Here is a 16,572-nt window from a genome sequence, read left to right as displayed (position 1 = left end):
ACGTCTTCACCATACAGCATTTTTCTTCGTTTTCTGCTGTACCCGAGAGTGTTGTTTTGCGCTTGTTAAAACTTTTTTTTTTATTTGCTGTTCTGCGAGCTATAATTAGTTGTTTCATTTCACATACTGCACTCCATTTCCCCGCACACTTCCTCAAGGAAGACTTTTTTCTATCTCTGTTTCTCTATTAACTAAATCCCTTAGACTGTTGTATTCAGCTTTTCCTTGTTCATCAGTTGCGTTTTCACGTAGCGTTCTCTTTCCGATAAGCTGAATGTCATCTGGTGTAATTCATTTCCTCTTGTTGTTGGGTTTCGTTTTCTCAACTGCCTTTTCTGATGCGTTACATATATAGCAAATTTAATTTCACCTCAGTCTTCTTATGCTCCGTCATGTCCGAAATTTTTAGCTAGGTTGTCTGTGCACTGTGCACAATACGTTACCAGTCCTTCAGTTGTCTACTGCCCATATCTGTTTTACTATCTCTTTCTTCAGACGTCTGCATCTGAATGAACTTTTCATCATGACCAGGTCGTGGGCATTATGTCTGCAGATGGATACCTCCCGCACTCTAACCTAATAAAATAAAAATAATAAATCATAGCCAGATGTGCAAAATGCGAATATTTTGAAACTGAATCAAATTAAAATTTAATTTAGATATTATAACTTAAGAGTAAACTTATGTTAAAAGCAGATTTGAGCAATTTTGGAGATAATTTTTTAGTAGTAGTTGCAATTATTTTTGCTGAGGAATTATATTTTTTCAAATGAATTTTTGATGAAGGCCTAGCCACACCGTTTTCAATTTTCGTTAACAACCTGATAAAATTTCACTCAAGCTCCTGATTCTTCCTCAGGCTTAGATATTCCGATATCACTGGTTTCTGCGAAGGGAAGACAGATGAATATCCTCGCGCCGGGCATGGGTGTGTGTGCTGTTCTTAGCATAGGCTAATTTAAGTTAATGTAGTGTGTCTAGGGACCGATGGCGTCTGCAGCTTGGTCCCTTAAGAACTCACACACATTTGAGCAGATGAATAGGTGCTGACTTGTTTTCTTTTGGAAAAGAGCAGCTGAAAACACAGCTCAGTGTTTCTGTTTCATGAGTCATGTTGCAAACTGAATTTTTCAGAAGATTTCATTTTAAAACTGAAGTGAACTAAACTATCAAGACAGAAAAACATCTGAGATACTTGGCACACTATCAAAACAAAGGTTGTATTTGGAAGCAATAAGAATCTGAATGAGAATAATCTTGTAGCATACGTAATTAGGCGTGGATGCCGTAATCAGTGATTTTAGTCTAGAATGTGATGGCGTACTTTCCAAAGAAAATTTTGGCAGCCGTTACTTAAAAAAAAAAAAAAACCGTTACGATAAATTTCCAACAAAAATATTTTTATTTACTTCGAACTGCGAAATAACATAGAAACACTAACACATCTGGACTGAAAAAATGTGGACATTCTCAAATGTGATACATGTTTTATCGTGAATAAAATAAAAGTATTCCAAGATAAAAATAGAATCCCGTAAGAGGTTTGAATCTGTTTCGTTTGTGTAAAAGAAAAGGTAGTCGCTGATGCCTTTGCGTTCTGTTGGACATCGTACAAACTCACCGCTAGAAAATTGTTAAGAAAAACATGAAATTAATTCTGGTAATACCTGAGACATCATTATTGTTTCGGATCGCCTATGAATGAAATTTATTTACGAGGGACTCTGCGCGTGACTGCGTATGAGAACTTGACTGCCACTACCAGGAGTTTTGCTGCATCGGATTGCCTTAATAGGACCGAGAATATTTCCTACCTCTCGATTCTGTTTTTATTTGCGGCTGTTGTAGAACCTTCAGCACCGTAACTTTTGTGGCGGTGTTCGTAGCGACAAACACTTGGCTGTAGAAATGGCTTACGAAGTCACCGCCACACTTTTAATAGCGGCCGACCGGTCCGCTGGAACAGTAAACAGAAAGATGAAACCCCAAACACTCGGATTAAATAAGTCGGTACTTATCTTTATTCATGAAGATACAGAAACACAGTAGGGAACTCGGTGTCTACAGAAATCTGTCTAGTTCGAGTCGGAGCGGCTAGGTCTGCGTCGGCTGACGACAAACAACAACTCTGCTGCGATGAACACACAACTGACTAGCAAGTACACAATTCGGTGGCGAGTATACAACTGAGCGGCGAATACAGAACTGTCCTAGCGCTCGCGACTCCAGCGCTTAAGAAGCCAGAAGCCAGCGGTGGCGCGCGCAGACTTGCGGCGATTTCCTGTATCGCTGGCGCTGATTATACGGACGGCGTCCGGACTTTGATGCTGCCAACCTTTTGGCAGCGGGCTCGGTTGGCATTACTGGCTAGGACATAACAGTAACTATTGTCCAAAACGCCAATATACGTGATGCAAAAGTAACTGCAGGTACTTTAAGACCACTATTTCCATTGAAGTCGAGCAAAATATATTTGTTCATATGGTTTTGTGAAATACTAGTTTTATAAAACTATACTACAATACTATGTATGACTTAGAGAAAGTTTTTGACAATGTTGACTGGAATACTCTGTTGCAAATTCTGAAGGTGGCAGGGGTAAAATACAGGGAGCGAAAGGCTATTTACAGTTTGTACAGAAACCAGATGGCAGTTACAAGAGTCGTGGGGCATGAAAGGGAAGCAGCGGTTGGGAAGGGAGTGAGCCAGGGTTGTAGCCTATCCAAGATGTTATTCAATCTGTATACTGAGCAAGCAGTAAAGGAAACAAAAGAAAAAATTTGGAGTAGGAATTAAAATCCATGGAGAATAAATTAAAATTTTCAGGTTCGCCGATGACATTGTGATTCTGTCAGAGACAGCAAAGGACCTGGAAGAGCAGCTGAACGGAATGGACAGTGTCTTGAAAGGAGGATATAAGATGAACATCAACAAAAGCAAAACGAGGATAATGGAATGTAGTCGAATTAAGTCAGGTGATGCTGAGGGAATTAGATTAGCAAATGAGACACTTAAAGTAGTAGATGAGTTTTGCTATTTGGGGAGCAAAATAACTGATGATGATCGAAGTAGAGAGCATATAAAATGTCGACTGGCAATGGCAAGGACAGCGCTTCTGAAGAAGAGAAATTTGTTAACATTGAGTAAAGATTTAAGTGTCAGGAAGTCGTTTCTTAAAGTATTTGTATGGATTGTAGCCATGTATGGAAGTGAAACGTGAACGATAAATAGTTTAGACAAGAAGAGACTAGAAGCTTTCGAAATGTGGTGCTACAGAAGAATGCTGAAGATTAGATGGGTAGATCTCATAACTAATGAGGTGGTACTGAATAGAATTGGAGAGAAGAGAAATTTGTGGCACAACTTGACTAGAAGAAGGGATCGTTTGGTAGGACCTATTCTGAGGCATCAAGGATACACCAATTTAGTATTGGAGGGCAGCGCGGAGGGTAAAACCCGTAGAATGAGACCAAGAGATGAATACACTAACCAGATTCAGAAGGATGTAGGCTGCAGTAGGTACTGGGAGATGAAGAAGCTTGCACAGGATAGAGTAGCATGGAGGGCTGCATCAAACCAGTCTCAGGACTGAAGACCAAAACAACACTACAATACTATCGTCCTCAGCACACAATAAGCACAGTGTAAAAAAAAGAAATGAATAATCAAATATATAGAAATAAAAATTACAGATGCTTCGATCTTGCTGTTACAATGCCTCTGCGTTCCATTAAAGATTAAGTCCACCATACTGAATCGCAAACCAAGTAAGCGGAGTAGACGAAGAACAAAGTTGTTAATCGGACAAATCAGAGTGCATCGCGCTTGACGACGTCGTTTAGTAGGTACACTATGATCACGAAGTGCCTACGTTGGAGACGAGCACTGTAGCTGACACTTAAACAGACAGTCTTCTTGCAAGCTTTGCATGCAATGCACGACGTGAAAAATCGGACTAGCATGGTATGCGGAAAAGGCCGTTTGAAGCCTGGTGGATAGGGGCGAGGTCCTGTTAGTATTAAGTGAACTTTGGTTACACGATAAATCAGTCTAATCTGAAAGCCGTAAGTTCAACTAAATACGTAGGTATTACAATTACGAACAACTTAAATTGGGAAGAACACATAGAAGATGTTGTGGCGAAGGTTAACCAAAGACTGCATTTTATTGGCAGGACACTTCTAAAATGTAACAGATCTACTAATGAGACTGCCTACACTACGATTGTCCGTCTTCTTTTAGAATAATGTTGCGCGGTGTGGGATCCTTGGCAGATAGGACTGACAGAGTACATCGAAAAAATTCAATGAAAGGCAGCACGTTTTGTATTATCGCGAAATATGTGAGAGAGTGTCACAAAAATGATACATGATTTGGACTGGATATCATTAAAGGAAAGGCGTTTTTCGTTGCGACGGAATCTTCTCAAAAAATTCCAATCACCAACTTTCTCCTGCGAATGCGAAAATATTTTGTTGACACCAACCTACATAGGGAGAAACGATCATCAAAATAAAATAAGGGAAATCAGAGCTCGTACGACAAGATACAGGTGTTCGTTCTTTCCGCGTGCTGTACGAGATTGGAACAGTAGAGAAAGGTGAAGGTGGTTCGATCAACCCTCTGCCAGGCACTTCAGTGTGATTTGCAGAGTATCCATGTAGATGTAGATGTAGGCTGCGAGGGCGGGTGGAGACTGTTGCCTGATTAAGTGTGTCAAAAAAGGGTCGGTCGTGCTCACAAGGTTTAGTCTAGTTTTAATCTGCAAGGAGTGTTACCATTGTTACCTAAATGAGATAATTACTCATGGATAAAGCTTCTTCGTGAATCACGCGTCCTGTGTACAACTACGCACCCTATAAAGAAAGTCTGCTATTACACTTTTTTATTTTAAATTTCAAGAAACTGACGAGTCCAATTGTCTTTCCAAAGCAGCATCACGCTCCTGGCCGTATTTTACAGATCATTACATTTAATTATTAGATTTTCAAACATAGGAATTATACAGCGAATTAGTTGCAAGTATCTGTTTTGTACATAGACCTAGGCTTCACCTCCTATAATGGGTGTCTTTATCAGAATGAAATTCTGAAAAATCGTAAAATTACATTGTGAGAAAGCAGTGATCAGAATTTGGATCAGCTGTGCAGTCAAAATTCAAATAAAACATGTTCCAGCCTTGTCTACAATGTTGTGCCTAGCTAGGCATACGTGACAAGACTGGAACTTGTTTTATTTTGTTTTTGACTTGAGCATAGCTACTCTAAATTCGGACCATTGCTTTCTCACAACATAATTTCACGGTTTCTCAGAATTTCATTCTGATGAATACACCCGTAGTAGGTGTCGAAACCTAGGTCATTGTACCAAACAGTTATTTGCAACCTGTTGCCTGTACAATTCCTGTGTTTCAAGATTATATACGATTGTTCAGAACCAGGCATATTTAAAACTGTATTGATTTTTCAGTTTTAAATTAATTATTAATTAGTGATTGAGGAAACTGATGACAGTCTCCACGAACGTTTGGTCAGGACGTGGAGTATCTTTTCAGCAAGTAATGTTGTCTTGAATGGTGATGTTCTGTAGCAAATGCGTAACTAGGACTTTCACGCCAAAACTAGAGACACTTGGTACTCACTGAGTATCTTAAGACTTTTGAAAGACAGTTGCCTGGAGTATACGGTAGTGCAGAAGCTGCGCGCCCACTCGAAAGAGGGGGAGGAGCTAGTGGCGAAGGGTCAGCGAGTTCACACACACTGCCAGAGGTTAACGCCCGCTCACCGGCCGGGACGGGGCCGGCTGCCACTTAGGAAGGCCATTAAAACTTAGATTAACTCTCCCCCTAATCGTTAGCGGATTGACATGAAGCGGGCTCCTACAGCAGCGTTCTCGTTCAGAGCCCTCCGTGTACACCGTTCATTACGGCCTGGGTGTTTACTCCTGCGTATTATCTGACATCTCAGCTACCTGCTGCTAATCTGCTCTGGTCGTACATCGTGAGTGCGTAGTTAGTTAAACAAGTGCTAGAATTGTTGCAGCACTTGATTACCCTTGGTTGTCCTGCCCGTGGCGGAATAATTACTCTAATGCTGAATGAAGTGTACAAAGTGTAACTCTTGTTAGTTTAGAACTAAGACAATATTACACTTTTATCAGAACCGTTTGCCCGGTTGTGCCATCTTTTACAAATAGTACAAAACTGTTGAGACTTTCGTGGCCACTTGTTGACAAATCGCTTCTACGCTTTTGTTTCGCGAACTTTGAGCGACGTTTATTCGACAACTTTTTCTGATATTTCGTCACTAAGAATGTCTGGCATTGTCAAAGCTTCAGTGGCGGACTGAAGTCGAACTCGCGGCCGCAGATTACATGAACCTAGATTTCGGGAAAGCTTTTGACACCGTTCCTCACAAGCGACTTCTAATCAAGCTGCGGGCCTATGGGGTATCGTCTCAGTTGTGCGACTGGATTCGTGATTTCCTGTTAGGAAGGTCGCAGTTCGTAGTAATATACGGCAAATCATCGAGTAAAACTGAAGTGATATCAGGTGTTCCCCAGGGAAGCGTCCTGGGACCTCTGCTGCTCCTGATCTATATAAATGACCTGGGTGACAATCTGAGCAGTTCTCTTAGGTTGTTCGCAGATTATGCTGTAATTTACCGCCTAGAAAGGTCATCCGAAGACCAGTATCAGTTGCAAAGCAATTTAGAAATGATTGCTATATGGTGTGGCAGGTGGCAGTTGAGGCTAAATAACGAAAAGTGTGAGGTGATCCACATGAGTTCCAAAAGAAATCCGTTGGAATCCGATTACTCGATAAATAGTACAATTCTCAAGGCTGTCAATTCAACTAAGTACCTGGGTGTAAAAATTACGAACAACTTCAGTTGGAAATACCACATAGATAATATTGTGGGGAAGGCGAGCCAAAGGTTGCGTTTCATCGGCAGGACACTTAGAAGATGCAACAAGTCCACTAAAGAGACAGCTTACACTACGCTCGTTCGTCCTCTGTTAGAATATTGCTGCGCGGTGTGGGATCCTTACCAGGTGGGATTGACGGAGGACATCGAAAGGGTGCAAATGGGGCAGCTCGTTTTGTATTATCACGTAAGAGGTGAGAGAGTGTGGCAGATATGATACGCGAATTGGGATGGAAGTCATTAAAGCAAAGATGTTTTTCGTCGCGGTGAGATCTATTTACGAAATTTCAGTCACCAACTTTCTCTTCCGAATGAGAAAATATTTTGTTGAGCCCAACCTACATAGTTAGGAATGATCATCAAAATTAAATAAGAGAAATCAGAGCTCGAACAGAAAGGTTTAGGTGTTCGTTTTCCCCACGCGCTGTTCGGGAGTGGAATGGTAGAGAGATAGTATGATTGTGGTTCGATGAACGCTCTGCCAAGCACTTAAATGTGTATTGCGGAGTAATCATGTAGATGTAGATGTAGATGCCGACGTTCGTTGTGGTTACCTGCACCGTGGGAGATAGCTGGGTGACTTCCTAAGACGCCAACATAAAAGTTATTATGGGGTCAGGAAAGGACCAACTGCTACCTTTCCTAGACGTGCTGGTTACGAGTGATTTTGAAAACGTACGACACAGCCCATATTGAAAACCGACGCACACTGACCGACATCTTCACGTAGTGTTAATTCACCAGCCAAAAAAAAAAAAAAAAGGCACGATTAATACGCTCACAACTCACGCAAGAGGAATAAGTGAGCCGAAGCAACTGAGGACGGAAGATCCAACATCTGGAAAGTGTTCTGAGGAACAATGGGTGCTCCACCAGTTACATAAGAACTCGGCGAAGGGTCACATCGGGAGAAGAAATGTTGGGTATGGGCTTCCTGACAGGCATTCCCAGAGTGACGGATAGAAATTGCCGTATATTCCACATGGCGCAAAGACTATAAACCGACGAAGGAAGTCGATGAGTGTCCCAGATCGACAAAGGATATAACAGAGACACTGAGCAATGTCGGGAATATACCGCACATGAAGCAGACGTGGAGAGGCCACTGTTGGATTTACTGGACAATCAGTCAGTACCAGGATCACCGAACAAAAGCGACACTGCATGTTTGGGCACGTGGAGATACCGGCCGTGCTGCAGCACCCGCTGTGTGGGCCTCACCACAGAGTGAGATTCGCCGACACGGAAGTGCTCACTGCGAAGAAGAGCTGCCACACCCGCTTGTTCAGAAAAGCTATAGAAATCCATTAAAATGACAAAGAAAGAGCAAAGCCTCAAGGTGAACCGGTCCTGGATTGTCGTGCGGCGTCGAACGACAGTTGCAGGTTACTAGGGAACCACAGCAGAAATGGCCACGGGAAAGCATCGAACGTTGACGCACCTGATACGTATAATCTGCGAACGCGAGCTCGATTCCAGACCACCACCAATAATGGAGGGTGAAGGTTTCACAATGGCTGCCACTGGTGCTGACGAAACGTCAGAAACATCATAAAACAAACGTCGGCCGAAGAACCGAAACAGAGGCCATTGGGTCACTTGTTTTAAAAGTAGAATGTCTGGTGATTCTCTCACATCTCACACAAGTGCACTAGGGATGGGCTATGATCGCGCTCGAGAAACGCGCGACGCGAAGGCAATTTCTCGAGAATGTCTCGGGTACGTTCGAGAAGTTGACAGTGCTGCGCTCTCTGAGAAATTGCGCAAACTTTCAGTACACGAAGCACTGAGCCGCAGCGGTCGTACTAAGTACTCGTCGTACGTACGTGCACGGAAAACTTTGAAATTATATGATTGATATCAACTGTGCTACCGTTATTAATGTGCACTAAAGTATTAGTTTATGTCTCATAAGACAAAAATCATAGAATTGTTGTTTAAAGCAAAGCACAGAATTCGCATGAAACAGAAGCTTTAATCTTACAAAATAAACTACCTTATACATTCGGCATGTATGCATGCATGCTTAAACGTAAAAGACAAGAAATTGCGTACATGCGTTTACTTACTGAAGAAAGAAAGGAAACAAAAGTTGTTCAGCAGAAGGCATTTTTACATCCAATTGCTGCACTGCCGTCGATTTTTGTTTAGAAATATGATTTTATTAACCAATTGGCCTTTTAGTCTGCTTCTTTGTTTGTTTATAAGTAGTCCTGTTTTCGAAAGTTGTCTTTCACTAGGAACAGAAGTTGCAGGTATTGCAAGATATTTTTTTGCCACGACAGCTAGACCTGGGTAACGGATTCCATTTTTTTTCCAGTAATGTAAAGGATTATCCGATCGTTGTAGGTACGGTTCTTCTAAATATCGTTGTATCTCCAGGTCTATGCTATAGTGTCGTTAGCAGCCGAATGAGTAGATCGTACGGTCTCAACCACGTTTGTGCACTCTGCACTTAGGCTTGCAACGGCATGTTTTGAATGAATGTGATTCGTAAATGGTAACGTTTTGAATCTTCGGTCGAGAACTGTGGCAACGGCATGTACTTTGTTTCTATTAATCCTAGCCGGGCTATTAGTGAGTCGTGCAGATGTTGCTGTAGCTCTTGCGCTGTCGTGGCAGCCCACTTCCCATTGCATACGGTTAGGATTAGCTGTCTGATTATTGGAATAGCTTCCGAAAGAGAGGTATAGTTTTCAGTTGAGATTCCACTTTTTACCACTTCAAGGCTCCAGTACACATAACATTCGCTCAAAATTCTCCACACGTCAGCTGTGAGGCTCTCTACACCTGAATACAAAGATGATAAACAGGTTGCAATGCATTCCTTTTGCTCCACTGGACATTGTAGCATATAAAACGTACTGTTCCATCGGGTGTTGGTTTCCCGATTCAATTTATGAACAGGTTTTTTCATTAGATCCGGGATCTCATGGAGTTTTTCATTAGCATTGCAACTTGTTTTAAAATAGCTAACAGTTTTTCTGGCCTTTTTCCGTGTTATGCAGAGCTCACTGTTGCTGTTCACAGAACTTTTCACACCTAAATTGATGGTGTGTGCTAAAAAAGGCACATGTTGCATATCTATGTTGCTACTGTGAATAAGTTGTACGGCTGCCGTCATGTTACTGGCATTGTCAGTTGTGATGCTTACAATTTTGTTTTCAATGTTCCATTTTGAAATCACGTTATCTTACGCCTCACTAATATTTAGCGCTGTAAGCTTTCCCGGGAAACGGAATGTCTCGAGAGCTAAAGCTTTAAGGCACCAATTAGTGTTAAGGGGCTCCGGAACGCCCTATACTTGCAATGTTAAAATAACGCTTATAAATAACATCTTTCCTCACAAAGTATTTGGGGTAGGAAGTTGAACTTTTTACAGATTATTTATTGGAATATGGGCTACAACTTAACACAGGGATTTTACAAAATTTTAGTTCAGTTATTAAAGATGATTTTTTTTCAATTGTAATGAAAATTCAGAACATTTTTTTGCAATTTTTTATTTATATATTCAAAAATATACAGTTTTTTGGAAAAAGGCTGTGTTAAATTATGCAGAAGGTACTGTGTAACATTTACTGAAAGTTTGAAACAAATATGTTTGGAAGATCCTTAGAAAACATGTAATTAGTATGACAAAATAAAAGTTTAGGAATCGAGCGACAAAGATTGGATTAACTTTTTAGTGCATTCCAGGTCCATAGGATGGATTATCTTCATCCTCTGCAAACTCCTCCTCCAGCTTCCTCTTGTTCCTCCTCCTGTTTACTCTTGCTTGTATTTCTAGACTCTTTACAGCCCTGTCTGCAGCCCGAAGGCGTTCCTTGTCTAAAGCAAGCATCGCTCGTTGTTGTGTTCGTAGATTTTGCTACCATTTTCTTCAGTTGCAGTTACTGCAACACTGTTCCAAAAGGTGGTCATATATGAACACTTATCACATTTCAGTTGTATTTCACTAGCAAGTCCTACGTGCTTTATTATGGAGAGTTCCAGACCAACTTCACTACAATGAATACATCTTACACAGTTTGAAAAAATTCCTTTGAGAACCGACATATCAAATATTTCATTCACATCCGATTCGCCCATAAAACATTCATAGTTTTCACTCATTGAACCATGCTTCTTCTGTGAAGTATTTTCTTTCCCACTTTGACTGCTATGGGCAGGTGTACTTGAGAGGTTAGGTTCACTCACTTGGTTATCGTCTTTATTGTTTACAGTAATAACACATACCTTTGTCTTTCCAACATTTCTCCTTTTCTTAAAAGCCTTCAGAGGATTTATAATAACTTTACTTTTTCTCATTATTATACTTCAACAAAACAGAGACTCAAGAAACAGAATTAATTACGAATATTTTCGAGATAACGACAGAGTAAATAAACATGAAACAATCGACAATCACACCAGCGATATATATTGAACCATCACAGGTTAGCCACAACACATACTTTGTCTCACATCACTAAAATGTACCTGATGAACACGGACGTTAATAATAACACCATTTGACAGCAGTTTAACAGCGCCACAGTGGGTCACGCCCATGTAGAACACATTTCAAAAAAAATTTAAAAATAGTTGTAGTCTTCGGAATTGAATAAATTATATATCTATTAAAAGGTAATAGTCTGCAGATTCAGAAAACGCAAAAAAGTAAAAATTGAACTTTTCATGATTTTGAGCCTTTCCGGAGCCCCTTAATGAAATGACCAGTTACAGCAATATATGCCTCACTATTGAGTGAGGTCCAGATATCGGCCAAGTTTACAGCCCCTTTCTGTTTATGGTAATCATCCTGTCATGAGGTGCCACTTTTTTCGATTTTGTATCGAGTATTGTGGGTCCAACATTGAAACAAAACGTCGAAAACCAGTGTCCTCGACGATTGAAAGCGGTTGAAAATCGTCTGTTATTATGGCCACTAGTGCTTCATCTAGCTGTTGTTGTCGTTTACTTCCCTCTATCAAGAGAAACGGAGTACGATTAAAAAATAAAAATTTTCTTAAGCGTGGCGGAACGATTTGGACACGTCCGAACTTTTGCACGGAATTCACCTTTTGTACCATACATACCTGGATATTTTGTCTGCCTCGCAATATTGGAAGAATGAGCATCTGTATCCACGGACGTCGCTGTTTTATTCCTCGATAAATTGTGCAGTTTAAGATGTGTAATCATGTCCGTTGTATTTTTTGATACATTACGGAAATTTTTACTACAAATGTTGCAAGTAACGTTATCTCCATCCTCCGTAAAGTATTTCCAGCACCATGATGTTCGTTTTCGAATGTCTATATTGATTTGAATAACAACTTTACTCGAATGAAACCTGAGACATACTAGTTAGGAGCACAGCGAGCAGCGAGCGTGTTTGTCTAGCGGCGGCATTCAATTTCTAAAACAACAGCGGCGCGGCGTATGTTCTCGCAGCCAACTGGCGCGCAGCGGCACACGCCGCCGAGCCGTTTCTCGTGAGCTTCTCGAGAATTGCTTGAGAACTAGAGGCTCGAGGAATTCTCGGTGCACTCGAGTCACCCGCGCCTCGCCATCCCATCACTGAGCTGCACGTTGGAATGGTTTTTTGTTCAGATAATGATTTTTAGAAACAGCATTTAGAGTGGAACGACAGATACAATAAGGCAGGTATGGCAGAAACACGTATTAGGTATCTCAGGTTGAAGGAATGAACTTGCATCTATGGAGTGACAGTTGCTTTCAATATGGTAATCATATAACGATATTTGTCAATTTCGTGTGCTACCTAACATCGTGAGGAGGAGCTGTAGTCATACCCTCTTCAGTGATTCCGAATCAGAAGTCAGAAAACTTGTGTACTCCCTTAGGGTGCTATCCTCGTACGTCGCTATCGGTGTACGAGGCCAGGGCACCATTCAGTAGACTCGCATTCGGAAGGACGACGGTTCAATCCCGCGTACGGCCATCCTGATTTAGGTTTTCCGTGATTTCCCTAAATCGCTCCAGGCAAATTCCGGGATGGTTCCGTTCAAAGGGCACGGCCGACTTCCTTCCCCGTCCTTCCCTAATCCGTTGAGACCGATGACCTCGCTGTCTGGTCTCCTTCCCCAAAACAACCAACCAACCAACAACCATTCAGTAGACGTTTCTGTGGGAACTATGCACCAGCTAAGTTCCGTAAGGCCAAGCTGTGGAAGGGTACTGTGAAAGAATCTAGTTATATCGACCGGTAGTGGTCTACGAAAATTGTGTAAAGAAATCAGGTTGCCTATATAAGTGTGGGAGTGAAGGGGTACAGGAAGGAAAGGGACGAAGAGATGGACGAATGTGAGAGACGGTGTATTAGAGGAATGAGTGAGGAAGATGCAGGAAGATGGCAGAGGGCGTGGGATCGTATCTCGGTTACCCTATCCATAGTTTCACTTTCTGAATTACTACACCACCTCGCTCATTTGAAAGTCTTGCGGGATTTCAGACGTTCTCACACTAGGTTCAATCATATTCAAATGTTTCAACTCCCTTCTAAGCCGACAGCAGCGTTTGTGTCGTCTTGCACTCATTGTTATTCACACTGGGTTCGATCTTTCACTTTGAAGCAAAATGTGAACAGTTTTGAAATTTTTGGGAAAATTAACATTGCGGTTCGAACTTGGAACCCTGCCCTTGCAAGCAATGGTTCTTCCATCTGGACTAAAGACAAACCTTACGATGCACTCAATAGCTTCAGTCGGTAACTATCGCATGCACAGAAATGTCAGTTAAAGCAGCCCAGCAGGGGTGCGATGACTTTAGTAGGCGTGAGGGACACAAGCCTAATTCGGAACTGACTCAACTTCAAAATAGAGAACATTTCGCGCAGTTATGCTGGGAGGACATTTCGAGGTTGTTTCGAAAATTGATTATTCACGCTTCAACGGACACAAAACTCCGGTTTGAATCTCGGTCTGAACGATAATCTGTCGCGAAATTTCAGAACAGCGCAGTGACCGCTGCTGAATGAAAGATTCATCATCACCATGACCACCACAACTAGCACCACCACCGTCATCATTGTCATCGTCTTGAAGGATTAAGCCTTTTGGCCTGTTCCTGCTCAGTATTGTTCACGCCATCTCTTTAAGGGACGTCCAACATTCCTCTTGCCGATTGTTCCTCTTGTCTGTTGGGTGATATTGCATTGTAGCTTTAGTTATCATGAGACATATGCTAGGCATCGTCTTTCCACATCAGTCGGTTCTTGTATGTTATATTTGTAAAGGGTACAACATTTAGTTCTAGTCTAATATCAGTTTTTCTTTAGCGGCCCAACTATGACTAAAACCGGAGGAACATTGATGATTCGATTCGTAATAATTGATCAGATGTTAGGGTCCAAAATTCGCTACCATACAATAGTGAAGACCACGATATTATTTTGTAGAGATTAATTAGTGTTTCCTTCCGTACGTTATGTTTTAGTGTATGTTTTAGTTTTACAGAAATGTATGAACGTGCCTAATTTTAACTCTACATCAACCGATTTTAAAATTTCTCCCTTGTTATGGTTCGTATCGGTTTCAATCCTTTACACGTCATCACTTTTGCTTTATTTATCGAAATTCTCGTTCCTTATATGGCGGTAATTTGACTCAATTTATTTACTTCAATTTCAACCACTTCTTTGGATTCACCTAAATCTGATCATCAGCATATAGCATCTTCATAAAATTAAAATCACAATATGTTAAGGGGCCATTCAATAAAATCAACCATTCATGAAGGGCTCGGTCAATATAACCACTGAAAAGTGTGAGGAACAGGGGGCAGCCTTGTCTCTCTGGAAACAACTGTAGGCTAAGGGTAAGTCTTTTTTTCGGTGGTCACATTCCTTGCCAGTGTGCTGATGCATGAGTGTGTCAAACAGACCACCTGTGAAATTTGGAAAGTAGGACAGAGGTTATGGTCCTGAGTAATGCTTGCATAGCTCAGCCGGAAGAGCATTATCCACTAAAAACAAATATCAGCTTCGAGTCCCAGTCTGGCGCACAGTTTTATTCTGCCGCGAAGTACCATCATTAATACTGATAGATGACTGCCATCACGCATTGATGAAATTGTCTTTTCATCCGCAGGCGAACTCGACGCTGCTACGAGGGCCGTACATTCTGGTGTCGAGCGACAACTCTGTTCTGGACGGTGAAGACACGGGCCTGGAGACGTCGGTGCTGGGTCTGGAGTTCAAAGTGAGGCCGCGGCACTTCCGGCGCGGCGACATGAAGCTCAAGTGCCTGGCGACGGTGGCGACCGTCTACTGGCGCACCAATGAGGAGAGCGTCGAGAGCGACCGCCTGCAGAAGGCGCCCGTGCTCGAGAGCAGAGCCACGCGGCCGCCCAGCGTGTCGCGCGCGGACATGGTGCAAGGTGCGTCTCCAGCCAGCATCCCTAGTAGGGTGAGGGCGAGTGGCGCGCGTGATGTATATGCTAGAGAGAGAGAGAGAGAGTAGGGGAAGGAGAGGAACGGAAAGCAAGAGGAGTGTGAAATACCAAGGGAGATAGAGGGATTAATGAGGGAGAAGCATAGACGAAGTGCACTGAGGAGAGTGATGTGTATGAGAGAGAGAGAGAGAGAGAGATAGAGAGAGAGAGAGAGAGAGAGAGAGAGAGTAGGGGGAGGAGAGGAACGAAAAGCAGGGGGAGTGTAAAATACCAAAGGGAGATAGAGGGATTAATGAGGGAGAAGCAGAGACAAAGTGTGCTGAGGGGAGTGATGTGTATCAGAGAGAGAGAGAGAGAGAGAGAGAGAGAGAGAGAGAGAGAGAGAGAGTAGGGGGAGGAGAGGAACGAAAAGCTGGGGGAGTGTAAAATACCAAAGGGAGATAGAGGGATTAATGAGCGAGAAGCAGAGACGAAGTGTGATGAGGAGAGTGATTAGATAAGGGGACTGAAATGAATGACGAAAACGAAGGAGCGAACGAGATGAGGAAGAAGCAATAGAAATAGTGATGGGAATGCTGAGAAGTTGAAGAGGTGGTAGACACGGCAAGAGGAGGAGGGAGAAGGAGATTGGTGTGTAACGTCAAAAGCTCGGATTAGGGAATGATGGGGAAGGAAATCGGCCGTGCCCTTTCACAGGAACCATGCCGGCATTTGCCTAAAGCGTTTTAGGGAAATCACTACATGACTGGAAAGCAAAGAGGAGTGGAGGAAAAGAAGATAGGATGATGATGTGGACAGAGTAACGTAAAAGAAAGACAGATATGCATAGAAAATTATATTAAAATCAATGCGACACATCAAAGGAGGCAGTCGTTTCTAATCCTAGCAGCAAAGACCCGGCATTGATGGTGCTGCTGGTTGCTGAACGGTGACGAAGAGGTGAGAGGAGAGGCAGGGTGTTGGATAGTGGTTCCCAACCTCTTTGAGAAAATTAGCACTGAACGAAATCGTATAGAAACCTATATCCTCAATAGAGTTTAGTGTGTAACTAAATTTGAGAGTGGACAAAAAAAGACGCAGTCACGAACGAGCAGGGGAAAAGTCACTCCAAAAACATAAAGAAATGAAAAACGGTACAAAATACAATCCAGCTACAGCTCAGGGCAATCCAAATCCGGCAAAGATGATGTAGTTTACAAATCTACACTTCCGGACGATTTCCACTGGCAGACACAGCGCTCACAC

At 42.2% G+C, this 16,572-nt stretch overlaps 1 protein-coding gene across 1 annotated transcript in view; it reads left to right on the top strand.

The window, feature by feature from the left end:
- Positions 1-16,572, top strand: part of LOC124803250 — a 665,131-nt gene that overhangs the window by 632,184 nt on the left and 16,375 nt on the right. The window contains exon 5 of the mRNA XM_047264433.1: positions 15,024-15,312. Within this exon, the coding sequence (XP_047120389.1) occupies positions 15,024-15,312 (289 nt within the window). The remainder of the gene's footprint in view (positions 1-15,023; positions 15,313-16,572) is intronic.

The sequence above is a fragment of the Schistocerca piceifrons genome, chromosome 6, assembly GCF_021461385.2.
Source record: "Schistocerca piceifrons isolate TAMUIC-IGC-003096 chromosome 6, iqSchPice1.1, whole genome shotgun sequence".
Taxonomy (NCBI): Eukaryota; Metazoa; Arthropoda; class Insecta; order Orthoptera; family Acrididae; genus Schistocerca; species Schistocerca piceifrons.
The sequence above is the reverse complement of the archived record's forward strand: the minus strand, read 5'-3'. Positions and strand labels throughout refer to the sequence as shown.